The 27,676-nt window shown below is 37.9% G+C and overlaps 1 protein-coding gene across 5 annotated transcripts in view; it reads right to left on the bottom strand.

The window, feature by feature from the left end:
- Nucleotides 1–318: 318 nt before the first annotated feature.
- ASAP2 (ArfGAP with SH3 domain, ankyrin repeat and PH domain 2) overlaps nt 319–27,676 on the bottom strand; it is a 326,404-nt gene continuing 299,046 nt past the window's right edge. For 3 of the 5 annotated variants that reach the window (XM_074209626.1, XM_074209625.1, XM_074209629.1), the window contains 5 exons: nt 26,516–26,678; nt 17,788–17,837; nt 17,242–17,330; nt 5,907–6,029; nt 319–4,138 (listed from right to left, as the gene is read on the bottom strand). In XM_074209626.1, coding sequence (XP_074065727.1) covers nt 4,064–4,138; nt 5,907–6,029; nt 17,242–17,330; nt 17,788–17,837; nt 26,516–26,678 — 500 coding nt within the window. In that variant the 3' untranslated portion in view covers nt 319–4,063. The remainder of the gene's footprint in view (nt 4,139–5,906; nt 6,030–17,241; nt 17,331–17,787; nt 17,838–26,515; nt 26,679–27,676) is intronic. The other 2 variants (XM_074209628.1, XM_074209627.1) reach the window with 1 other exon arrangement.

Here is a 27,676-nt window from a genome sequence, read left to right as displayed (position 1 = left end):
TTAGAAATGCAAATCAAAGTGCTCTGGGAGGGCTATTCAAACTGAGCAAACACATCAGGGAAAGCTTTATTCTCTCCTCTGATTCCTTGAAGGAGTTAGTATGGACTCATTCTCTAGGTAGAGGCTAGACTAGTTCGTCTCAGCAACTGCAGTCACAGGGATCCTTGAAGCAGGTTTGCTAAGATAAATAAGGCTACCCCTTTCATGGTGTGGGGGGAGCTTTTTTAGGATAGTATTTTATTAATATACATACATACATATATATATATATATATATATATATATATATATATATATCTGTTGAGAAGTTAGAGAGTCCACATTAGGGATGTGATCCAGTGAAAGTTCTGCTTTGTATTTAATCATCTGGATGGTATGTTATGATGATGGTCTAGGAGCAGGAAAAAGCTTACTGGCACTGAAGACCACAGATGCAAGCTATGAAGAATGTAGTCTGTGGGTGTATCAGTTTAACAGTCTGGTAAGCTACTGGCTTATTTTCATCTGTCCCCTATCCTCTGATCCTGCCCCCAGTGTTTGACTAGCTGACACAAAACAAGAAACAAAACTAAAACTTTTTGCTTAGTTTTTCAAGGTCTGGGGTGATGTCACAATTTCTCTTTGGGAAAATTATTAGGTCATAATCCTCAGTATTTTTAAAACTAGTGAATAGTGCTTTTAATAATGCTAGCTTTGTCCTTTTACTGTTTTTCATAATACAGGAACAAGCACAAGCTATTTGCAAAGTTTTAGCCACAGCTTTTTGAGTGTGTTAACATCTGAGAAGTCATGAGTTCCTGCTAAAGCAGAAGATAAATAACTTCATCTGAGAGAATTCAGCATTCAGAATGAAACAGGTGAACTTTTATCTCCACTAAAGCATGAAGGACCCTCACTTCAGTTTCATAAAGAAAATGCATTTCTAAAATTTCAACTCTACAAATGTACCATTTTCTAAGCTCTCCAAAGCATTTCAATGAAGTGAACTTTCTGCTTGGATTATAAAAAGCTTGCATACCAAAATTTCCCCCCCCCCTTAGCTTACCCAACTTAGCACTAAGGAATAATAAACATTGCAACCTAGTTTCCCTTTATTAAATTTGAATGTATTCTAGAACCATCTGTTACTGAAGTGATATGATGAGAGATGAGAGGGAGGGTAGACAGTTTAATCTAATGACTTGGGTTCTCCTGCCTTGGTTTTGTGGCCCATGGGTTGCTGAGGAGGGCAAAGCCTGGATGTTGGACCTCCTCCTGGATGCCACAGTGGGCAGGCAGACCTTGGGTCTATGGGAGTAGAGGATCCTTTCAAGATTTTTTATTTCACCTAGTTTACACTCCTTACCTTATTAGCATTCCAAAATACTAGGTTATCTTTTCAATATATCTAATAATAAGGATAGATAGATTACACACAGGAGCATATTTAAGAAAAGTAAGTCAGTTTAAAAGTATTTTATTTTTATTCCAGCCAAAGGACTGGAGGAGTAAACTTCTGAAACATGCTCTAATTATAAATCACTGCATTCAGGACATTGAAAATAAGAGTTGATTTTGGTTATTACAATATATACAGTTGCTTTGCAACCACACCAAAATAATCAGATGAATGAATTGAATATTATACATCTCAAATAGCATTCTACGCTGCAGATTCGGTGTCATCCACTCCTTTTCAAACAGTTTACCACAGCAAGCAAACAGACTGCATAAACTTTCAGAATCATCACATTCCTTGAAGTTTGCTTTGATGAAGAATAGCAAATACAAAACATCAGTCTTGCAGTTGAAATTTATGAAAAGTAAACTTTAAATATAAATAGATATCTACAATGCATTCAGATTTATCTCTGCCTGGCTTTGTTGCTGCAAAAAGGGGCAAATATTCCTCAAAGGATAGTAGTGGGCAAAGTATTTAAAATGTATTTCTGCTCTGGCAAGAATAATATTAATTACCTGCACAATAGCACCACCAAATTAGAGCTTTAAAAAATGCCAAGATGTATCCCAGACACATACCACTGAACCTGACTGAATAGTGCCTGGGACCAGAATCCAAAGGCTGATATTATCTGACTTTACTTCAGAGCTGGCACCAAATCATCCAAAGGCTGACTGCAAGTTTCATATGCTAGGAGAATCTGTTTTAAAATAGACAGGAGAAGTTAACTGTGCAAAACAGGGCTGTTAACTTTCTTGCATCTTACCAGGGAATTAAAATATTTCTAAAACCAAAAATGGAAACCATCAATTAACAAACATAAATGTCGTGCTAAACTAAGTCTAGAATCATAAGATTTAAACTTTTTTTTTTACTGGGAACTTTGAAAAGTACAAAGAAATCTACTTCAAACAACAAAAACATTGTAATTCATTCCAGTTTTTTCTTTTTCACTTTTTTAGTGGCTTCAGAAATGAATTAATACATCAAGAAGCTATACACGCAAGCTTTTCACATGATAAAAGACAGGATATCACAATCAAGTGTACCATTTACAACATATTGAAGTCATTAACAACTGTCTTAGCCTTAATTGAAGCTTCCTCAATCTCTAAGATATTTTCATGGTTATTAAAAAGTCCAGGTGGCCACTGTCTTATGTATTTTACCTTAAAGCTTCAAAATTCTCATGTCAGAAATTCATGTCATAGAATTCACATATTCCATTATTATTAGTGAGTCAGCTCAGGTAACCAAGTTTTAATTATTGTTCCTAGTCTTCATTACCTGACTTTTTGTAGCATAAGTTCAAGAAAGGTACAATGGACTCAATATTCAAATGGATGTGAGACTTGTGATGTTCTATAGTGTTAGATCCATCCCCTGGTATCTATTAGATATTTGTTCAGAGACAAATGAACAGAATTATTTTTAAGACCTTGTTAACTACTGTTCATACTGGTATATTAGATAAATACACATACATTCAGTTGAGTTAGGAAACAAGCGCTTTTTTGTGTTTGAAAGGAAAGGCAGTGAGGTACACTTAACAGGAAACAGCAATTAATATGTATCTAGTGAGTTTTTGAATAAATGCCCTTGTGACACAGGATAAATATAGTATGGTCCACCACGATATTCTATTTGTGTGTACAGGTGTTACTGGGTGATTAAATAAGTTTAAGAAGGCAAATTCTAAAACATCAAAAGTATATAACTGGTTTTAAGAACTGCTTTGCAATCCATCATCCTTAGTTTAAAACCAAATTCAGGAAATGCAGTTTTTATAACCTCCTAGAATTGAATTAACTGATAATATTGCCATGGATTTGAAGTAACCATCAGTAGTCTTGTGAATACAATTGTTCAGGATCAACATTACATAAAGGACTTCCAAAACTGGTTATACACACATGCAGCATATAATGATACAGAGATTCTCAACCTCACAAATTAGAATAAGGTAATGCAGAAACCTCCAAGTTGTTTTAAATGTGAGCACAGGGAAGATTTCAAAGGAATAAACATCCTTTAAAGGTGAACTCAGGCCCATCTATCAGGAATGATCTTAGCTGAGGAGGGCTGGGCCATAAAGCATCTGGAGCAATAGGGAATGCTGACACTGGGTCCCTGGACAATTGAGATGCTTTGAGATTCATGGATTTAAATTTAAACACATGAACAGTTACAACTCCCAATCAAGCCTGGACACATCAAGAGGGACTTATTTCCAGGCCGCCTATTTCAAAATAAATATCTTTATCTTAAGCTGGTAAACTGAATTCTGCTGGTTTTTGGGATCAGAGATGAGAGATAAAATTATTTTTTTCAGTTCACCTTTAAAAATAAAAATGCAAAATATGTATCTTTGAGAAAGTATATCAATGATTGTTTCATGAAGAAAACAAAACTTTCTTAAAAATTATTTGTATATAAACATTGTGTCCAAGGTGTGAAAATAGAACAATGGCATTAGAGAAGGTTGACTACAGTACGAATACAATTCAAGAAACTGGTTTTTCTGGTAAGAGTTTTGGAACCAGTGTTGAATCTGAGACATAAATGTCAACTTTTATAAGATGAAAATGAGAAATTTCTTCCTATTTTTAGTTCAGTAGTCATTCAGTCAGCAATAAAGTGCACAAATGATACAGGAAAAGCTCCTTTACGACTAGGATCTCCATCAATGTGGCCAATCTGAAATGAAAATTTGAAACAATTATACTGTTAGGAGAGCACCAAAGTGAGCACCAAAAATGAGGACCTGGCAAAGATCACCAACCCACCATATTAATTCTAATATCTGATGATGTGGTCTATTGAGACACAGCTCATATATCCCTAATACTGAGAAGAGAATCTGCATCTACACAGTAGAACCAATCCCATTCACTGTTTAACTCTCTAAAAAACGGGAGATAAATATAAGGACCAATCTCAGACCTTTTGGTGTTTTTCACTACTCCCAAATGCCCTTATATAAGACATATTACTATGTGCTATATATAATATATTAATTATTCATCCAATTAATAAATAAGTAAATAATGAAACTAATAAGCCAACTCAGGCAATAGATATCCTCCATCATCTGGGCTTGGATGGTTGGGTTAAACTGCTGAGAGGTTACAGATATCTACCAGGAGCTCTGCAATGTTCTGGAGTTTGAAATGAAAACTAGTATTCCACAGAGGGAGAAGGAGAAGCTAACTATATCATCCAACCATGAGGGACACTTTGAAGAATAATAAAAAGATATCATTAAAGAAACATGAATGGAAGAGAAGATGAGTTGATCATGAAGCAAGGGTGAAGGATGACCAGTGGATAGCCAGAGTACTCTACCGGTATCCTTAGGCTGTCAAGTGAAAACAAGGGTTTCATAGGTTGCATGCATAGATGGATTGTCATCTGTGTCACTGGCTAGAACTTCCAAATCCTCAAGATCACAGACATATTTGAGTATCTGAATTGACTGACAAGTAATTTCTTTTCCTGGAACTCAATTTTCACTATATATAAAAGGGGCTTTCCTAATCTTTTGGTTCCATAGACCCCTCCAGTAGTTTGGACTACATAGACTAGGCTATGGACTCCTTCTTAGAATTTTTAAATAACTGAAGGAAATGCTAAATTTCTGTTAGAAGTTAGTGAAAAATAAAGATTATTATTATTTTTTTTTGCCATATGGACTCTAGTTCAAGAAACCCTAGTCTAGATGGTTTTGAAAGTTTCTTCTGCTTCTAAATCTTAGGATCCTATTAGAGTGTGATTGGGAGTCGTCTTGACACTACCACTTACTAGCCCTATAATCATGGTTCAAGGCATTTTACTTTCCCAAGGCTTAACTTTCTCATCTCACAGAGCTGTTACAAGAAAAAAGCATTCTGTAAACCTTAAAGCATCTTGTCAGTGTGCTAGATTTATTACAATTATCATTACCCTAACATAGCAAGATGGCTATGATAATAGAACACTTTAGATAAGCATGTTTTGCTAAGCCAAGTTCACACATAAAGGTTTTATTTCTGTCAAGTAGGCAATAATGAACTCAAGATGGGAGAAAAACCTCCCAGTGCCTGACAATCTACGGTAACTCTTCAGTGTTGACCTGTTTATTTGGTGTCAAGGAGAAAAATCACAGGGGATCAATCAAGAAAATAGGAAGCTCAAGTGTGGACTGAAATTGAGTAGTACTTGAAGTAAATGAGGGCCAGAAGGGAGCCTCAAGGCCTTTGAGTTTCTAGGAAACATTAATTGCCAAGTTGTGGACATTCATTCATTTGTCAGATTAATCCTACACAGGAAAAGGAAGCTCAGGAGATGAAACCAAACTGATTCAGTCTTACAGCAGACTTTTTTGGCTCATAAAGCAAGGGAGAGGAAGAAGGATCACTGGGTCAAAAAACCAAGAGGCCATTCAATTCAACCATCCTCCCAAACAACTTCTCTTCTTCATACTCACCCACCACTCTTGGTCCTCCTCACCATCCACAATGATCATATCCCCCTCAGAAAATGTTAGCTCATCAGGGTTATCTGCTACACAATTGTAGAGAGCTTTTACTCTTTTGGGTTTTGTCTTCGTCTAGAATATTTAAATAATAATAAAATTAAGCAAATCATTATGATGGAGTCAGTTAACAAAGACTGCTTTCTATTTACCGTGGAAAATAAGAAAAATTCATTTTTAGTGCAGTTTTCTGAATGTTTCCTTTTTTTTACATATACACATTGCAGAATTTCTTTTTTTTTAAAAAAATCTAAGTTTTGACATCAGTCATTTTCTAACAACCATTATCCGAAGGAATCCTTTATAACAAAATAAAACAAACAACAATTACTCATTTCCTCAGAGCCTTGCTTTGTTTTTTTTTCTTCTGTCTTAAGTGTTGTTATAGTTTATGTACTACTGTCCTGATTGTTTATTTTTTCATTCAGTAGCCATTGACACAATGTTTAACTCCTGTCATTTCTTTCTTTCTAAATTCTTTTTTGGGATATTATTATTTTACCATTCACTTTTAAATTTTGAGCTCCAACCCTCTTTTCAGTCCTCTCCCACTCCCTGTCCCAAGGCACTCACAAGGCAAGCAATATATCCATTATACCTGTGAAGTTATGTAAAACATACTTCCATATTGCAAAAAGTATGAGAGAAAAAAGAAAATAAAGGAAAAAAAGGCAAAAATATGCTTTAATCTGTATTCTGAGTTCATCAGTTCTCTCTTTGAAGGACAGCATTTTTCATCACCAGTTTTTTTGGAATTGTGCTACGTCTTTCACAAATTTGGAAAGTAGCTAAGTTTTTCACAACTTATCGTTATATTGCTGCTCTTATATTCAATGTTCTCCTGGTTCTACTCACTTCACTTTGATTCAGTTCATGTAGGTTTTCCTAAGGTTTTCTGAAACCATCTCCTTCACAATTTTTTCCAGCACAGTAATGTTCCATCACAATTATATACCACAACTTGATCAGTTATTCCCTCAATTTCCAATTTTTTGCCAATACTCGTCATTTAAGATTAGCTACAGTGGGGCGGCTAGGTGGTGCAGTGGATAGAGCACTGGCCCTGAAGTCAGGAGTACCTGAGTTCAAATCCAGCCTCAGACGCTTAATAATTACCTAGCTGTGTGGCCTTGGGCAAGCCACTTAACCCCATTGCCTTGCAAAAACTAAAAAAAGTTTAGCTATAGGAAACATTACCCTATATTGAATCACAAACTTTAGATCTAAAAGAAATAGTAGAGATCATCTCATCTGAGACTGAGAAAAATTAAGACTTACTAAAAGCTAGCAAATGAGTATTATCTCACTTGTATTCTCTTCCTATAATAAGAGGGTCAAGACATTCAGTAGTCAAAATTCTTTCACCCACCTGGGAACAAGAAAAAAGATACCCTACTACTTTGGCATCATGTCCAATATTGAGTGTTCTGGCAATGGCAAAGTCAAAAGACCCTAGAGGGGAAAAATGGACAGAGGAATATGGCAAGACCCAGGGCTTGGTGGCCTCTTGCAGAAAATAGCCCTTTTTGGCCATCATTATTCATAAGTTAATTCCTGAGAATCCTGACATTCATCAAGGAACATCAAACCAGTGTAAAGATTTGTTCACACAATTGTGGGCAAATTCACTAATTTTCAAAATACCTAAGGAATCACCTCTCTTTTCCCACTACACAGGTTTGGCTATTATGAGCCATCAGTTTCAGACTTCAGCCTTCAGCTCTAATACTAAGAGTTGGCTATGTTCACTGGAAACCATTAGGAAGTTGCTAACACTCTCAGTTCAGACTTAGGCAAGGGACAGAGGAATTTTTTTTTTTTTTAGATTTTTCAAGGCAATGGGGTTAAGTGGCTTGCCCAAGGCCACACAGCTAGGTAATTATTAAGCGTCTGAGGCTGGATTTGAACTCAGGTACTCCTGACTTCAAGGCCGGTGCTCTATCCACCTAGCCGCCCCAAGACAGAGGAATTTTGTCTGGTTATTACGGATTTACTGCATGAAAATGTTATTGTTGTCTCAGCATCTCCATTCAATTCAGGCATCTGGCTGATCCAGAAAGCAAGGAAGAATGAATGGTATATCACAGATTATAGGAGTCTTCATCAGGTTGTTCCCTGGTTCCTTTGCTTAACATTAAGAATTTACTGAGGGTATAAAAATGCTTGTAACTGACTTGCTGTGATTGATTGTGTTAACTTTAATGTCTTCCTCTCTTCCTATTTCCCCTTGGAGCTACTCTCAATTTGCTTTTACTTTTGAAGGCTCACAATTCACATTCACACACTTGCCTGTGGGCCATTTGCCACATGCCTGTGGCACCAGGACTTAAAGAGGACCTCCTGATACCAGAGAGCCTCTGCAAACGATACAATACTGATGACATTCTTAGAGGTGGTCATAGGGCAGACACTGTCAAAGCTTCTGTGGATAACATTTCACTTGACCATCAGAGGCTAGGCTATAAGCCCCCCCCCACCAAAGTCTTGCATAATATGTTAAGTTTTTAGGTTATATCTGGACTTGCGGAGGCAGACACATTCCAGTGCTAATCCAGAACAAGCTGTTTGACTTGATGGCAGCAAATGATTTCAAAGGTGCCCAACAGCTTATTACGTCTGGGTTCTGGCCATATCTGCCCTGCTACTTTCTAATTATGTTTGTCATTAGGAAGTTCAGCAAGTTCAGCTGGGGCCCTGTCCAAGCAGCAATCATAGGTCAGTTTGCCACAGCAATGCCTCTGGTGTCCCCTGGAAAAAACTTTATTGTTGAGGTTATTTGTTTCTCTCTCCCCATGATGCCTGGAGTCTATGGCAAAACATTCCCATGCAAAAAATTGCCCAAGGCAGGAAATCTTCCTCAAAATACAGGTGCTTATTGGGCACTGTTGACTATAGAGCTCTTGCCTAGCAGCTTACCTACCATCCTTTGCACCAGTCCCCATTATGCTCTGGAACAGGGAAAATATCTCTTGAAAACTTGGGTCAGCCTAAGGACAAGTATTATTTGCAGTCCTGGGCCAAGTCTGGCCTCTCTGGTGTCAGCCAGGCCTTTGATCCTTCTGCTCCTCAAAACTCTATGCTCTTTAGTAGGTTAAACAGAACCAGAACATTCAGATACACCTGGTCTGCGGCAGGACTGATATGTAGGAATGCATATCTGGATGGATCTCCCAATATATATCCCCAAGAATTTCACATGCTTCTGTGCATACTGGAAGAGTCAGGACATTCACCTCCAAATACAATGTTGTAGCTGATGACATTCTCAGAGTGACTACCACCCACAAGCTCCTGCCTGACCCCAGTCCTCTTATCTGCTAGGAGCAAGGAAACTTGAATTCCACTGCATTAGCCCAGTGGCTTGGTCTCTTCAGTATTCACCCAGGGGCTTCTATGACTGCTTGGATGGTCAGGAACTGTATCTTTTATTGTTCCCTCTGCCTATGGAGAGCATGAGTTATAACATATAGACTATATTGGGCTCTTCCCCCATTTGCACTTTTCATTGATAGACCCTTGCACAGAATTATTGTTGGACTACATTATTCTCATACCAATGCAGCTTCAACTACTGAACGTCTCATGAAAAACACTGTGGCTCCCTTCAGTCCCCTCAACTGCCATAAACACTGACAAAGGCACTACCAGAAGGTCCAAAAAGGACATCTGCTAGTTGTTTTATTTTCTGAACTTCCCTCAAGCTGCTGGACTATTTGAAAGATCATGGACTTTTCAAAAGAATTATCTTTAAATACTTGAGCGGCTCCTGGAGTCCCATATGGACTAAGTTGTTTACTTCTCTGAATGGCCCCTTGTAACCACCTCCCCTTGAGAGGCAAGGCATAAGGAAGACATAGAAACTGGACATTTCTGTCCCCCCACTCCAGTTACCAGGTATCAAAGGGTAAGGGAGGGAGAAATCATATGGATTACATATAAAGTTGAAATTGTGGAAGAAGGAAAGTCAGCCCAGTAAAGGACTTAGAGCTACATAAAACTCCCACTCTCATATTACTATTTCAGCCTATCAAAGGGATTTTGACATTAATCCCTCCCTAATGTGGCTACAAGCACCTAAATTGAAATCATGGCACAAAACCCTTTGGGATTTTCTACCTAGAGAGCTCAAGCCTTAGCTCATCTCAGTTGATGTCCTCAAAAGAGAGGTGTGTACCCTTGAGACAATGAATAGCAACCTCATTTTCAGATAGTTGTCCTCCTCCCCACCACTTACAGAAGCCCTTTCCAACAATCTCCATTGCAACCTTTATCTCCTAGTTCTCCTGTTATTGGCTGTTGCCTCCTGGGCTCAATGATTGCTTCAAGTCTTCCCTGAGTCCAGAACCTCTGTCCATTTTTGCCTAAGTAAACTCAAGATCAGAAAGTTGGGGCCTCTGGACTCAGTGGTTAGCATAACTCTAGCAACTCTGCAGGCAGTCCTTTTATGCTCCAAACTCTGCCTAGAGGATAACTGTAACAAGAATTTAATTTTTTACAGGGCTGTCAGCTTTAAAGTCAGGATCTTCTGGCCCAAATGCTACTTACTTCCTGGCCTCAAGTCCAGCTTTGCTCCTATTCCCTTCTATGGTAGCTGTAAGTCAACGCACCAATATAAAAACTCACGTTCAGAAGACAAAGAAACTGACTCAGCCTCTTCTCACCAAGCTTACTTGTATATTCAGAGATGGTTACCTGCCTATACCACCTTGCTTCTAATAGGCTCTCCTAGCACTTTGATAATTTTTCCATTCAGGAGATTTTGATGGAACTGTGAATGGTCAGTTAGCCTAAGGAAGCCCTCCAATTAGCCACTAGCCTGCAATAAACAGCTCATTCCATTGAAGATTTAGGCTACACATGCCCCTTCTTATTTTCCTATTCCTTCAGAGGCTGCCCAAAATGTCCCCCCAACTTCAGTGACTCTGGAAAACCATTCAGAGGAATCCCCCTTCCCACCCATGAAGTGCCAGGTCCCTAGTCCTACTACTCCCTTCTTCAGTGGAAGACGGGTTTAAAAGTAGTAATTTTTGACCTTGGATCCTACTCCTTCTCTCAAAGACAACAGAGGCAATACTCAGGCCTCCAGCTGTAAATAACTTTCTATTATCCACGGACTTATAGTTGGGGCTCATTACTTTTTTGTCCCTCCTCTCCTCTGCTGATTCTACCAGCTGTTTTTTAGTTTCATTCTTCTGACAACTATTTCCCTGGCCTGCCTAAGGGAACTGATTCTGGGGTAGAATTAAACTTAGTCTAGTAATCCTGAAGCGAAGACAGTGGAAGACCCAATCAGAATATAGAAACCCTCTAAAAGATCTTGCCCCCAATCCTTTGCCAAGTTAAGGATCTATTTTCTTGGATTCTGCCATTTGGGGTGGGATCACTGGGCTCTTGGTCTGTTATAGATTCTTACAGGGTTTTGTGTGTTATTGCCATCAAGCTTTTTTGGCAACTTCTCCATATCTAAATACTAGGTACTAGTGTTGTCATGTGATTTCTTAGCTAAGTATTCCTAGTTAAATGTCATTAGGATCATGGGGTAGATTGTGATCATTGTTAACTTTATATTGTATGAAGTTATTAAACAAAATAAAGTTTACAATGATCATAATGAAGTTATTAATGGGTGGTCCATGCTAAACGAAATGATAGTAAAACTTGTGTTTGTATCAGCTCCCCAAGTATCTACATCAAATTTCCTCTAAATTCCAGAATTCAGGACTTTGCTTTCACCAAAGTTTTGAGGTCAAATAATGCAGAGCTAATGTGGAAAGTATTGGGAGAACCTTGAAGCACTTTATCAATGCTAAGTATTATTAATATCTGTAAAATAAGACTAGTCTATGTAAGGAGAAATGAATCTTGGAAATTATCTAGTCCAGTGGTGTCAAACTCAAACAGAAATGAGGGTCACTAAATTGAACATAAGGATCCTAGCAGGTCACATAGTGACTTAGTTTTAAAATGTAATATTTATCAATGGTTTATTATGTTTTATTTATTTTGTTACATAGCTCCCAAAACTATTTTAATCTTTGGGGCATCCTTAGGAGTGTCCTGCAGGCTGCACATTGGACATCTCTAATCTAGTTCAACTCCTTCATTTCATTTATAAGGTAGTGAGGCCTAGAAGAGGCAAATAACACTAACAGTAAGAAGCAGAATGACAATTATAGGATTATGTGAGAAAGCATACTTGAGTGGATAGAGTACTGACTCTGGATTCTGAAGACTAGGGTTCAAATCCTTCTTCTAATGGTATGACTTATCTAGTCCAATGGTGTTGAACTCAAATAGAAACAAGGGTCACTAAATTATACATAAGGATCCTTACATCTTAATTTTTTCATCTGTCAAACAAGGATGCTGAACTAGAGAGCTTTTGAGTTCCCTTTCAACTTTCATACAATAATCTCAGAATCTAAACTCAGGTCCTTGAACATCAAGTCTAGTGTTTTTCTATTACATTATTATTCCCCCTTTCCCTCATTCACAAGATGATGATGATAAATTGGAGGGTTAACCTGGCTTAGTTAAAAAAAATTATTTTATTTAAGGCAATGGGATTAAGTGACTTGTCCAAGGTCACACAGAAAGGCAATTATTAAGTGTCTGAAGCTAGATTTGAACTCAGGTACTCCTGACTCCAGGACCAGTGCTCTATCCACTGCGCCACCTAGCTGCTCTGCTTAGTTTTTTTTAAACAATTAAAATTTTATTTTCAATTCCATATTTTTCCCCCTCCTTCAACCTCCTCCACTCAATGAGAAGACTAGAAATATAATACTTCTTATACATATGAAATCATACAAAATATATTTCCACATTAGCCATATTGCAAGAAAAAAGTGAAAAAATACGCTTCATTCTACACAGTCAAGTTCAGTAGCTCTCTCTCAGGAAATAGATATAATTTTTCATTATGAGTCCTTTGGAACTATTGTGGATCATTGTATTGATCAGAGTAGTCAAATCTTATACAGTTGATTGTCATTACAATATTATTGTTACCGTGTATAATATTCTAGTTCTGCTCTTTTCACTTTACCTCAGTTTCCCCATAACCTGGCTTGATTAGTTCAAAGAACTTGGATTATGATAATACCTGAACTACTGGAGAATATCTCATGGGATTTTTCTCAATCCACCTGCCAACTTTGGAAAACTCCTTGCCTACCCTCTGCTGCTTTTCTGAAAACTCAAAGTTGGGCTAAATGACTTTTGAGGTCCCTCTTCCAGGTCGGAACCTATCTCCATTCCACTCTTCCTCACCTTTATATGACTATGACCCTCTATTTACTGAGAACCCTAAGACCATATGACAGAAACACAATCGACTTCCCTCATCCACCTCCTTAAAACATTTGCTTTATCATTTTTAATTTTTGTCTAGAAGATGAGGTGGTCTTCCTTTTAGCTAAGGCTACTCTTTATACTTGTATATCTTTGATCTCATAACCTCCAAGCTCTTGAGACTATATTCCATCAATGATTTCTACTTCCTATCTACTGAAGCCTATAAATATGTCAAGACCATGAGAATCATATAAACATGCTCAAGTCTCTCATATCTGAAAAAAGCTTTCCTGAGACTCTGGTCACTGGAATTTATTGAGTAGAGGAGGCAATGTGGCTAGACCAATGCTTTAGGAAAATAACTTGGGCATCTGAGTGTAGTACGGATTGGAACAGGCACTTGGGGCCAGCTGACCAACCCGCACAGTCCAGGCTTAAGGTGATGAGGGTCTGCACCAGAGTGATGTCAAATGTCAGAGGAGAGAAGAGCCACAGACAAGAGCTGTGAGATAGAAATGACATGACTTAACAACATATTGGATCTGTGGAGTGAGTTCAAAGGAGGACTTAAAAGTGACACCAAGGTTGTGAGCTTAGGTGACTAGGAGAACAGGTAACAGTGACTTCAACAATAATAGGAAAGTTCTGAAGAGAAGGTGAGTTTGAGGGGAAAGATAATGTGGTCTTCTTTGGATATGCTGGATTTGAGATGCCTATAGAGATATCCAGTAGATAGCTGGTGATATACTTAAGGAGAAAAACTGAAGCTGAAGATGTAAATATAGGAATTATCTCCTGAGATGATCATTGGACCCATGGGAGTAGATGATAATCATCAAGAGAGATTGGATACAGAGAAAAAAAAGGCCAGGACAGAACCTTGAGGGGCACCTAGAGTTAGTGAGCAAGGCATGCATGAAGTTCCAGCACAAGCAACGAAGAAGAAGCTGTCAGATAGGCAGGTGGAAAATCAAGAGAAAGCAACCATGGAAACCCCAAAATGAGAATATACAAGAGGAAACAGTGATCAATAGTGTTGGATGCTGCAGAAAGGGTAGATAAAATGAGGAAAAGTCATTAGATTTGGTAACTCTGGAGAGAGCAATTTCAGTTGAATGAAATCAGGAGCTATATTTTTAGGGGGTTTAAAAGAGATGTAATAGAATGCCTGAATAGAGATAGCTTTTTAAAGGTATTTATCTGAGATTGGGATGAGAGATATAGAAGAGGAAGATAAGGTCAAGGGAGGGTTTATTTTTTAAGAATGAAAAAAAAGATTTTTAGGCAGCAGAAAAGGAGCAAATTAGTAGGAAGTTGATGAGAATAGGGATGAGAGCGGGAGAAATCCACTGGAGGAGGCAGGAATGGGATTGAAGGGTAACTATAGAGAGGCTGCTCTTGAAAGGAGAAGGATCACTTTCATGAGAGACTTGAGTACATGCAGAAATTGTGAGAGATGAAGTCAGATTTGTGTTAATTGAGGAGAAATGGAGAAGAGTGAATGGTCTCATTGTTTTTCAGTGTAGAATGAGGCAAGGTCCTCAGATGAGGAGTAAGGAAGCTTTTACCAGGAGATGCTTAAGCAGTGATAAGGTTTACAACATCCACTGTGGTGAGTGGAATAAAGATCAATTAAAGAAGAGTAGAAAGATTACCTTGCTGTGATGAAGGCCCACCTGGGATTAGATAACATAAATTTGTAGTGGAACCTTTGTAAGATTATTCTAGCTGCATCCAGTTGCATATAACTAGAAGCAAAGTAGTAATTTAGACTTGGAGTTTGATAAGACAAGGGATGGTCATGAGGTATTTAAGATGAGAAGCTAGTACAGAGATGACTTCTGAATCACCTGGAGGCTGGGATTACAGAGATTGTAATTATTGTAGGGTTAATGAATAGACAAAGGTTTTACAGTTCATCCTTTTTACTTCATAGAGGACCAAAGACACCATGATATTGGCCAGGTCAAGGTACCATATGTTGGAATGCGGCTGATCAGTTCAATATGAGTTTGGAAGCCTCTACACTGGTCAGACATAAATAGTCCATTTGAACATCTGGGATGGAATTGTCTCAACATTGGAACCTCATGTTTCCTTCATATCTCTGAGATTCTGGATTGTTCATTAAGTTTGCTCTTAGAGCACAGTATCTTCTTTGATGTGGGCAATTCATACTGGGCAGTCCTATGCCACAATCTCCTATGTCTCATAACTGATACTAAGGTTCTTCAGAAAGATCTTGTGAATGTCCTCATACCACTTCTTCTGAACTCTGTGTGACTGTGCTTGCCTTGTGCAAGTTCTCCATAAATGTCTAAAGATTTGCTGTGTTGACTTCATTGTTGTATGCCTGTGAAACCTGAATAATCTATCAGCCAAAAAATGGAACTGTTTCCATTTGAATTGTTTTAGGAAGATTAAGATTTCCTGGCAAGATAAGGTTCCAGACACTGAAGTACTCAATCTCCACTGCAACTCTGATAAGCTGTTCATTTAGCCTCAATGTCAAATGAACCCTTACCTAACAGACCTACGAAGGACTTGAACAAGGGAAACACTTAGTTGGTCTGAGAAAGTACACAAGGCTGGAATGACAAAGTCACAGTGAGGAAGAACAATAGAGTTAGTGATGATAAGGCATGAATAAATGACAGAATGAGCTAAGATACGATCACAAAAAAAGAAATTGAGTTTTATAAACATTGAAGCATAACATTTTGAGGAGAAGGCAAGATCAAAGATATATCCACCTATGTGTACACTTAAAGTTAAGTGGAGATTTAGGTCATAGAAACTGAGTAAATTGAGAAACTTAGAAGTTAGGGTATTAATATAAATACCAATACAAACAAGAGTGGTAAGAACAAAATCCACAGATTGCAAGGGGTTAAAGAACCAACAGGGAAGTGGTGGTAGTGAATGTAGGATCAGTGTGAAGGGATGGCAGTTAATCAAAAAACAAGGACAGGCACTGTTATAAGGACTGCAGAAATTAAAAAGAGATAAAAAAAAACCAGTTCCTGCCACCCTCATGGATCTTACATTTTAAAGGGGGAGACAATATGCAAACAAACATATACAAAGCAAGTCATATACCAGATAAACAGGAAATAATAGAAAGAAGGAACTGGAATTAAGAGAGACTGGGGAAGGCTTCCTATAGAAGGTGAGATTTTAGGTGGAAATTAAAGGAAGTCAGGGAGGTCTGTAGTACCTATCTACTCCAAAATATTCTCTATTCAGTTGCCAAAGTTATTTTCCCAAAGCATATGTCTGACCAAGTCACCTCCCCTATTCAATACATTCTAGTGGCTCTATCCAGGATTAGATTATAAATTCTCTATAGTCATTAATGCTCTTCACAATCTGATTCTGTTCCACCTTTCCAGGCTTCTGAACAGCCTGGTACTCCTCTCCAGCCAGTCTATAATCCAGCCAGTCTCCCATATCATTTCATCTTCCTCCTCCTTGCCCGGAATGATCTCCCTCATCAACAGCATCTCTTAGTATCCTTTCAAAACTATGTTCAAATGACATGGCCTAAAACAGGGTTGCTCTGACTCCCTCAGATGCTAGAGTCTTCCTTTCTACCTATCTATATTCATGTTTTCTCCACGAGATTGCTTTACCCTTTCTTTGCATTCACAGTGCTCAGTGCATTAGTTAAGGCTTGCTGACCAGTTGTCCTCAAATTCAAAGCTCTTCTTCCCAGTCCTTATCCTGACATTCATCTCTCCCACTTCCCCTTCCACCCCCATCCCAGGTAGTTGAAAACCAATGGATCATTTAAAGTCCTGCTTAAAATCTGTTTCTTTCTGGAGCCCTTCCTAATCTTACAAGCTGGAAGTGCCTTTTCCTGCAAGGATTGTCAGAACCTGGGACATCTGAGTTTTATCCCCAGAATGTAAATTCACTGAGGGCAGTTGACAAAGTCTTGGTGAAATCTGTATCCTCCTTTGGTACCTCGTAGTCAAACTTAACTACTTACTATCTGTGACTTCCTTGGCATGGGTGCTGGCGGCTGCAAACCTGAGGATGTATTGGATGTGAGACCAGATACTTCAGGGATCTCCCCGGCTGTGGGAAGTCCAAAAAAAAAATCTTTATTAAAACATGCTATTTCATCAGTTTTTATTAATCCCAACGAACCCAAACAGGTTAATCTCTCTCTACATATGAAAAAGAGAATAGTCTTGAGAAAAAATATTTCTTAATTGCATTCATATTTTCTTCTGAATTTCCAAATAATCTTATTCTGGCTTTTCCTACTTGTAGATTTCAAACCTTTATAATAATTCACAGATTTAATAATTCCAAGGGTTCTAACAACCTCATTCCTGGAGTTTGCTCTTCCCCCTTCTGGTCAGTTTATGGCAGTAAAGAAGGGGAAGAGTCAGTGGCCAACTATAATTAAAGCTTCTATTTCTTTAGCAGCAGAATGTTAGCGAACCCTACCACAGGGAGTAATGTTCTGTTAATTGAATTCAGTCTCTCTAGGTCCCAGCCTTAAGTAGACTTTGAATGAGGTAGTTACCAGATGCTTTAGGTTGGCCTTTGTTGATCAAAGAGGATGACTTGTCAATGCTGTTAAGAACAAAAAGGGGGGAAAAAAAAGACATTACCAATCTGTAAACTTTAAGAATCAAAGACTTTTGTTAAGTATGCAGAGATGTCACAATTATTTCAATTTTCTCGAGCCCAAAGAAGAGTGCAAGAGATTTGGATTGTGATCCAGCTCTTTCACTTTACCAGTGAGATCTTGGCCAAGTCACTTAACCATTGTAAGGCAGGCCTCAGGTACATGGTCTAGTAAAGGAAGGTGTTGGATTCACAGTCTCTAAGGCTGGGGTGGGGAATCTCTTTTCTGCCAAGGGCCATGTGGATATTTATTTTCTTTTTCCATTTTTTTTTGGCAAGGCTATGGGGTTAAGTGACCTGCCCAAGGCCACACAGCTAGGTAATTATTAAGTGTCTGAGGCCGGATTTGAACTCAGGTACTCCTGACTCCAGGGCTGGTGTGCTATGTGCTGCGCCACCTAGCGCCCCCCCGCTCAATTTGGATATTTATAACATTATCTATGAGATATATGTGGTCAAACAGTTAATTCATGCCTAAAAGACTATTAGACAGTGAATTTCAAATCTTCATCAGACTAATATGGCCTGTGGGCTAAGGTCTATAGTAATACTGATCAACAATCCCTCAGTATATCCTTTAATCCTCTTTAGGGTTTAAAATGAGGTAGTTGGATTAAATAGTCTCTAAGGTCCCTTTCTAGCTCAAAGGCTATAAATTATTTAATCATAAAAGTCTTTGGCTTTATAACCCTAGTTGCTCAGACCTGAGTTTACTGCATATTTATGAATCAGAACCCTAAACAATAAAGTCTTGGAACTGCCATTTGTCTGCTTCCTCTTCTCTTTTCTGAGTCTCAGTTTCCTCTTCTATAAAATGAGAGAACGGGAAGGCCCCTTCCAATTGTGACAGTCTATAAATCTAAAGAGATTTTCCTTTCTGAGAAAGGGGGATAATAATAATACATCATTCCTGTCCTATCTCATAGCATCTTACAGGATTCATATATGGAGAGCAAGGAGAAAAAACACATCTTCTATAATGCTTAGGAGGAGAGGAATAAAATGTTAAGGAGGAAAAAGGAGAGATAGAGCTTATAAATGTAAAGATTGGCTATTTTACCTTCAAATACAAAAGACTGTGATGCAAGTATGTTTCTCTTAAGAAAATCCAAAACTATACAAATTGTAGCATTATGGTATGGTTCTTTAAGGAATAGTTTTATTTTAAAAAGTGAACTCCAAAAGTGCTTAAAAATAAGATTATATACAAAATAAGATATATATATATATATACACACACACACACACACACACAAAGTTTTTTCAGATCACAACAACTGTATAAAGCAAGTAACACTAGTAAGCAAGATTTAGTTTATATGTGGCTTGTTTCCTTTCAGAAGCAGATAATGAAAATCTCTGGTTAGAATTTTGTGTGTTAATATAATTCTTTGATTTCCCCAAAGAATACCTACATTATCTCTCTCTATCTGTCTGTCTATTTATTTCCACTTGTCTATTTATATCTATATATAAAATAAACTTAACTCATCCAGAACTGCGGAAAATCTGGAAGCAAAAAGGAGATTCTAGGGTTGTCTTGATGTGGAGGCAGCTAGGTATTGCTGTGGATAAAGCACTGGACCTGAAATCAGGAAGTTCTTAGTTCAAATATAGTCTAAGACACCTACTAGCTGTGTGAAGCCAGATAAATTCCTTAACCTTGGTTGTCTCAATTCCTTATCTGTAAAGTGAAGATAATAACAGCACCTACACCTCACAGGATTATTTTGTGAGAGGACAGAATGAGATAATGACTGTAAAGTGCTTGACACAGTGTCTGGTACATAGTAAATGCTTTAAAAATGTTAAATTATAATAAATGTTTTACCTGGAATTCTAACAAATGGGTATTTATATGAGAGAAAGAGACAGAGAGGAAGAAGGACAGAGAGGAGAAAGAATGAGAGAGAAGAGAGAATGAGTGAGAACAGAGATAAGGAGAGTAAACTGGAGAGAGGAGAGAGAAAAAGGGAGAGGAGACAGAATAAGAGAGAAGAAAGAATAAGAGAGGGCAGGTGAGCTCATGTGTTATGGAGAATGCTAGAGAAAGGCATGTCTTCAATGAGAAGTTACATCCAACTATCTGAAAAAAAAATATAAACACCAAAGGAAAAATTCTGAGCTATAAGGGATTAGCTTTCTGGAAGGGAAGAGGAAGAAGAATATAGTAGCAATCTAGGCAATGCAAAAGCAGAAGATGTCAACAAAATCTACTTTTTAAAAATGGAGGGATTATGTAGTAAGAGGGCAAAGAACTTTTCACTTGTGGAAAGTCCTAAGGGCATGCTGGTGTTGTAGCACATCACAGTGACTCAAAATAGTGAGTAAAGGTAAAATTAAATTCCATAAAGTTTGTCAAAAATCTCAGGGAAGAAGATAAGATATTTAAAAAAGGCTTCTGTCCAAATGCCTCACAAAGGAGGCGATTTATATTTAATGAATTTTCATCAAAAGCGGTAAAAATAATATTTTGTGGCTTCAAGGGGCTGTATGGTATAAATACAATCATGTGAAACAGGTCATCCCTAAAGAAGGTAAGTGAGGAAGTACAAGCCCCCCCCCCCCAAAAAAAAGGATGGGTTGTTATTAGCTGTCAGGAAACAAGGTCTGTAAAAGCCCCATGTAATTGTCAGGTTGCCAAACAAGGACTGGTTGGAAGGACCAGATAAGACAAAATTTGAAGGGCAGTGGGTGGAAATCAGTGAAAAAGATACTGGTTTAAGTGAGGAAAAACTTTATTTTTTTTTTTTAGGTTTTTGCAAGGCAAACAGGGTTAAGTGGCTTGCCCAAGGCCACACAGCTAGGTAATTATTAAGTGTCTGAGACTGGATTTGAACCCAGGTACTCCTGACTCCAAGGCCGGTGCTCTATCCACTGAGCCACCTAGCCGCCCCTGAGGAAAACTTTCTAATGAGAGCCATTAAAGGGTAGAATAGGCTGCTTTGGCCCAGCAAGAGAGGTCTCCAAAATGAGGCTCAAAACTACATGGAGATATGATTTGTGAGGATACCTATTTAGTCCACACTAGTCCAATGACATTTATTGACTGACAGTGTCACTATGCTAAGTGCTAGGGATACAAAGAAAGGAAAAATCAGTTTCTGCTCTGAAGAGGAATGTGATAGAAAATAATGGAAGAGACAACATGCAAATACCCATATACAACAAATAGGCACTGGTCACCTTATATGACTTCTGAGGTCCTTTTCAACCGACATTCTGTAATATTATTATTAATGATTCATTCTGGTCAAATCTCAAAAATCTTTAATAGCTCCCTATTATCTAAACTCTTGACATTCAACAAGGCCCTCTAAATCTTGCTCCAACCGACATTCTCACTTCTTTCATATGCTCCCTCTTCCTATGTATCCTATCCTGTCAATCACAAAGAATGTGGTCATTTTTCATAGCCTAACTGCTTTATCCATTTGGTCCTTGTGCCTAAATATTAATCTTTAAGGTCCAACTTAAATGAAAGGAGAGGTGATCATTTTTTGTTTTCCTTTTCAATAAATTTTTATTTCTATTTTGTTTCCTACAACTTAACTTAGTATCTCATGTATCCTTACACATCTCCTTTTGAGAGTTGCCCCACATGACAAATACCTTTTCACCAAGGTTTAGGGTTTCATATCTCTTCATTGGAGCCTCACTTGACTTTTATAAATTTTTTACATCTACTTTTAATTTTTCTGAGTCATTCTTTCCATTTACTTTGTTGTAATTAATGCATATTATTTTCTTGGCTCTATTTCCTTCATGCTATATTAGTTCATATAGATCTTTTCATGCTTCTCTGTATATATATCACTTCTTACATACAGTGACATCACATTCAGGAACCATGATTTTATTGGCCATTTCTCAAGAGATGAGCATCAACTCTATTCCAAATTACCATAAAAAGTGCTATTGCTATAAATATTTTGGAGTATATGAGGATTTCTTTTCGATGACTTCCTTGAAGTCAGTAAATCAGTAAATAAGAGTGTGGTACAAAGGGCATGGACATTTTAGTCTTTTTTTTTTTACATAATGTCAAAATGGTTATACCATTATACAGTGCCATTAACAATATATTAGTGTGCCTATATTTCTACAGTCCTTCCTTTGAGGTAACATAATTGGTCATACTTTGTCATTTTTGCCAATTTTCAGAATATGAGGAGAAACCTCGGGACTGTTCTGATTTTCATTTCTCTTATTAGTGATTTGGAGCATTTTGTGGATATTTGGGAAGTGTTTATTCATATACTTTGGCCATTTATCTTTTGGAGAAAGATTATTAGAAAGCACATGCGTGTGTGTGTCTGTCTACTGAGGTGGGGGAAAGAGATGGAGAGAGACAGGAACAGAAACAAAATATATAGCCTGAATATCAAAACTCTCTTTTGTGTTCTCAATTTTGAGTATATAGCTATATATTTATCTTCTGATTATTCTTTTATTTCTTCTTTATTTACTGTGATTTCACCCTGATCATCTGCCATTCTTATTTAATTTTGTTCTTTAAAAAAATCAGATGAGCTAAGGGGTTTATCAATTTCCTAATCTTTTCAAAGAACTAACTTTTAGTTTTATTTATAAAATTTCTGTCAAGTTGCTTGTTTCTAATTTATTTCCCTTCTTGATTCCAATATATTTTTCTGTGAATATTTTAGAAGTTTTTCTTTTAAGGTATGACTGAATAGAAATGATTTTCTCCCAGAGGGCTGACAGCTTTAGTTGGATCCCAGAAATGTTGGTTATGCTGTTTCATCATGATTATTTTCTTTTAAGTATTAATTATTTCTAAAATTTGTTCTTTGATTCACTCATTATTTAAGATTTCACTGTGAAGTCTCCATTCGAGTCTGCAACTTTTGTTTGTGGTCCCTGAACCAATTTTTAGTTTTATTGTATTGTGGTTTAAAAAGTATTTATTAACTATTTTTGTCTTTTTTTCTTCTTACTGCCCTACTGTATGTTAAATTTTTACAAAATTGCAGTTGGGGCAGAGAAATATATATTTTCTTTTGCTGTCCCATTTAGAAGATACCATGAGTCTTTTAACTCTAGTTTCTACAGAAATTTGTTTAGTTCCATATTTTCCCTTTTGCTTATCTTTTAGCATATTTTGCTTGCAGCAGTACATTTTCTTTTAATGTTATTGTTTCTTGCTTCTCTTTTTCCAGGGTATCATTGGGTATTTTCATTACCAGTCTTTCATTTCTTTTTTGAGGTTTGCCATTGCAGATTCTAGTTTCCTGGTTACTCATTAGTTTTGCTGTGCAGGACATAAATTCCACTCTCCTAATTCATAGATGCCTGAAGTTGGTTACTGGAATTGGAGGCCATAATTTCCTTTGGTTAATTTTTTCCTGTTGATTTCTTAGTTTCTCAAAGTCTTTGAATTTTTCTTCTTCCTATAATGGTACTTTTGGTCTCTAGCCTCCCTTCATGCCTCCCTTTTCTCTGTGAGGGTGGGTCCTAGTGTCTCAGCCTGCCCCATGCTGGGTGAGTTGTGCTTCACCAGTATGAGTTGTGGCCCCCTGACTTGTAGTGGTCGGGTGCTCCTGTCCTCAGGTTTGGGGGGGGGGGTGCTGGACAGCCTCCATGCGCATGGAAGTCCCTGGCTTTTGAACCATTCCTTTTCTCCTCAGTTCTCTGAGGTGGCACCAGCAGTGCAGAACTTTGCAGCAGGGCGCTTCTGAACTGGCAGGCTTGGCAGGCTGTGCTGAGACCCCAGGAAAGCCTGAGCAAGAGTCTCAACCCAATAGGAAAGAGTGAGGCGAAAATCACTGGGGGAATTGTCAGGTGGTCCTTGGTCTGTTATAGCATTGTGCTGCCAGAAGCATGGGAGGTGAAGGAGTGAATGAATCCAGGGTTAGTGAGTTTGTAATTTAAAAAAAAATTCTTTTAGCTTCTGGGTATCCTAGACCATGGAGATAGCTGAATTGCTTTAGCTTTGGTGCATACTTAGTTTTAGAGAGGTCTGAGAGATCATAAGGATCAGAGAAAATGTCTCATTTTTCATATTGTTGATCATGTGACTCAGAGCCTCTTTTTCTAATGTACTTAGCCAGCTAATTATCTATGCCATTATCCTTGCCCCACCAGAATGTATGCTCTATGAAAACAAAAAATAGTATTTAAACTTTATATAATTCCCAGAGTTAAGTATGGCATAGATGCTTAATATATCCTGGTTTATTATAATTTCTTCAAAAGTGCTGTCAGTGAGTTGGCATTGGTACCCTACTCCTCAGTAAATCTTATGAGGATCTTTGGTTAAGAACTGTATCACCTATTGGCCAACATTCTGGTCATCAGCCTCTCCAAACTAAGTGAGGCTACTACTAAGCCAACTGAGAGACCCATTCTATGACTGGACCACCTACCAACCAGGGTCTCCACTCTTTCAATAAAAGTTTTCCTGAACTCAATATAAGAGGCAGAGAGTTCAGTGGGAAAGACTACTAGCCTGGGAATAAGGAAGCCTGGGTTCAAATCCCAGTCTGAGAGTGGCTAGGTGGCGCAATGGGTAGAGCACCAGCCCTGGAGTCAGGAGGACCCGAGTTCAAATTTGGTCTCAGACACATAATTACCTGGCTGTGTGACCCTGTGCAAGTCACTTAATCTTATTGCCTTAAATAAATAAAAACGAAAAAAAAAATCCCAGTTTGATACTGACTAGTTTTCTGACCTGAGTTTCCATATCCGTAAAATGGGGATGAACTAATTACCTCTCAGAGCTACTAAGAAGACTTAAAAAGAGCTTTGTGCCACAGCCATATATTGAGAGTTCACTGGAAAAGAATAAAAATTATTATAATAAAATTTCCATAGTACTAAGAGACTACTGTTCCAGCCAAGTCCTTTTTAAGAGATGAGGTTATAAGCTACAAGATGTGAATGTGATCTACATGACAAAACAAAAACCCAGAGGAAATATGAGGTCTTTCTATGCTGGAGGGTTCAAGAAAGATGCAGCATTTGTCTAACTGATTGCAATGTTACCCAGTCACCTAAGAAACATGGCAGAACAATTAGCAGCCAATCTAGCCTGCATACCATCACTGGATCAATCCTCCTACACAAAGCTTTGAACATCTCACTTGCCATTGCCTCCTCATCCTTAAGAATCCTGGTTTTTGAAGTCCTTCACACCATTTTCTTAATCTGTTTTTCCAGACTTGCTTCCTCTCATCTGCTTACAGAGTTGCCTTATCACCCCCTGCTTCCAAATTCTTTGTATTCTTGCCTTTTCCAACCATCCATTTGTCATTTACTGAATTTTTACCAAGTTCCAAGAGACCCTGCTGCTCATCTCTGGTTGGAAGAATATATAAATGTAAAAAATAGAGTTTCTGTTCTCAGGAATTTCTAATGTATTGGGGAAGTTTATTCATCTGTTTTCCTCTCTGTGGTACTTTCGATACCAAAGCAGGTCCTTACCCCTTTTCAGGCCTTGGGCAGCAGTCTCATGAATTGCTGGGGGTTAAAATAATTCATCCTTTGGTAACCAGCTGTTGAAAATCCATTTCCAAGCCTTTACAGCTCGGAAGGCCCTTCTATAGGGTGCTTCAATGGCAGAGCTTCAGAGAATCACTGGAGAAGTCAGTCACAACAACAATAGGCATTTATTAAGCACTTACCGTATACAGCGTTAAGTGCTGGGAATACAAAGAGAGGCAAATATACTTCAGTGGAGGCACTGAAGGTGAAGAGTAGAAATGCAAAAATTACATCATTGCATTAGGGCATCATTTGCATTCATAGAAGGTTTTAAGATCCAGGATTCTAGTTTCAGAAACTACATTTCATAGTTTTGTGACCACTTTTTCACCTGCCTATTTCACTGAGTTACTTTTAAGGATCAAATGAGATATGAATGCTCTTTTCAAAGCATAAAGTGCATATAAATAGAAATGTATTTCAGAGACCATTTAGTCCAATTATTATTATTATTATTATTTTTAGGTTTTTGCAAGGCAAATTGGGTTGAGTGGCTTGCCCAAGGCCACACAGCTAGGTAATTATTAAGTGTCTGAGACCGGATTTGAATCTGGGTACTTCTGACTCCAAGGCCGGTGCTTTATCCACTGTGCCACCTAGCCACCCCAAGTACAATTATTATTAATAATAAAAACAATGTTTTTTGAGAACTTTTTACAAAATAATGGTATCAAGTTTTAGAACTGGCAAAGATCTTAGAAGTGATTAAATTGGGGTGGCTAAGAGATGCAGTGGATATAGCACTGGCCCTGGAGTCAGGAGTCCCTGAGCTCAAATCCGGTCTCAGACACTTAATAATTACCTAGCTGTGTGGCCTTGGGCAAGCCACTTAACCCCATTTGCCTTGCAAAAACATGATCAAATCCACCCCCTTCCCCCATTTTACAAATGAGGAAACTGAGGTAAGAACTGTTATGTAACCTGGCTAAGATCTTGCAGATAATGAAGTTGCCTTAAAAACACATTCCATCAATAGAACTTTCTATGTTCATCTGAATAGATCTAGCTCAAAGAAGGCTTATTAATAAACCAAGGCATATTAGCATTGACATTAAGAAGTGAAAATGTAAGCAACCAATAAGAATCCATTAACTCAGACTTGAGACAGAACCATTCATTACCCAGGAGTTGGTTTTTTCTGCATGACTCTACTAGGAGGCTGTGGCGGCAAGGGTGGCGGGATGGACTTGGAGGTGTGAGGGGGCTTGGACTGCTGCTGGTTCAGGGCCTCAATCACGCTGGCTGTTTTTGCCACAGGAGGTGGTGGGGTTGCAGTTAGGGGATCTATGGGGCAAAAAATGAGACAAAAAAAAGAGTAAAGCAGTCAGAATTCAGTCTCTGCAGCACTTATACTTCTTCTCACCTCCTTTGTGTCCTGGAAAGGGAAGAGCCTCCTTTTTTCTTCTGCCCTAAGAGATATTTCCTAAGAAGGAAAAACATGTACTGTTTTATTGCCGATTTTAGAAAAAAAAAGTAAAAGGGAAGGATCAGTGAGGTAGAAGGCATCTTTACCCAATAAGGGGAACTCCATTCAATAGTTTACACTAAGCAAGCAAGCTTTCCATCAGTCAGTAGCATACTTTTTTCCCAGACAGAAGCAGCTACACCTTTAAGGTAATAGACTGTTATGCCTTCAGTCCCGAGGATCAGTGGAAATAGCACTAAGGTAGAAGGGAGGAGACCTTGGTGTTCTGACTCTGCTCTTGACCAGACGGTGGACCTTGGGCAAACCGGTTCAACTCTGTGTCTCACTTTATTCATTTTTTAAAAATGTAAGATGTAACCAATCCAATATTCTTCAGAAAATTATTATACTAATAAAATTAATTAAAAGATATGAAACAGATGGTTTTAGAAAAATAAGTGTTATTTAAATGTAAAATATTCTCAATCTTTATTTCTTTTTCAAAAAAGTTCAAAAAGAACTGGGTCAGTGGAAGGCACAATTAATTTTTTTTTAGTTTTTTTTTGCAAGGCAATGGGGTTAAGGCCACACAGCTAGGTAATTATTAAGTGTCTGAGGCTGGATTTGAACTCAGGTACTCCTGACTCCAGGGCTGGTACTCTATCCACTACTCCACCTAGCTGCCCCCACAATTAATTTTTAAATGGGGATAATAATAAATCACATTTCCCACTTCACAGAGTTGCTCTAACAAACTTAAATGAATATAAAAATTTCAGTTATTATTATTATTTAAAATCCTGAAGCTTCTAAGACAGGCTAAGAAAATTTCAGTTTGCCAAGGTGACAAGGCAGGTTATATAAGGTGAGGAAAACA

The sequence above is a fragment of the Macrotis lagotis genome, chromosome 1 (assembly GCF_037893015.1).
Source record: "Macrotis lagotis isolate mMagLag1 chromosome 1, bilby.v1.9.chrom.fasta, whole genome shotgun sequence".
NCBI lineage: Eukaryota > Metazoa > Chordata > Mammalia > Peramelemorphia > Peramelidae > Macrotis > Macrotis lagotis.
The sequence above is the reverse complement of the archived record's forward strand: the minus strand, read 5'-3'. Positions and strand labels throughout refer to the sequence as shown.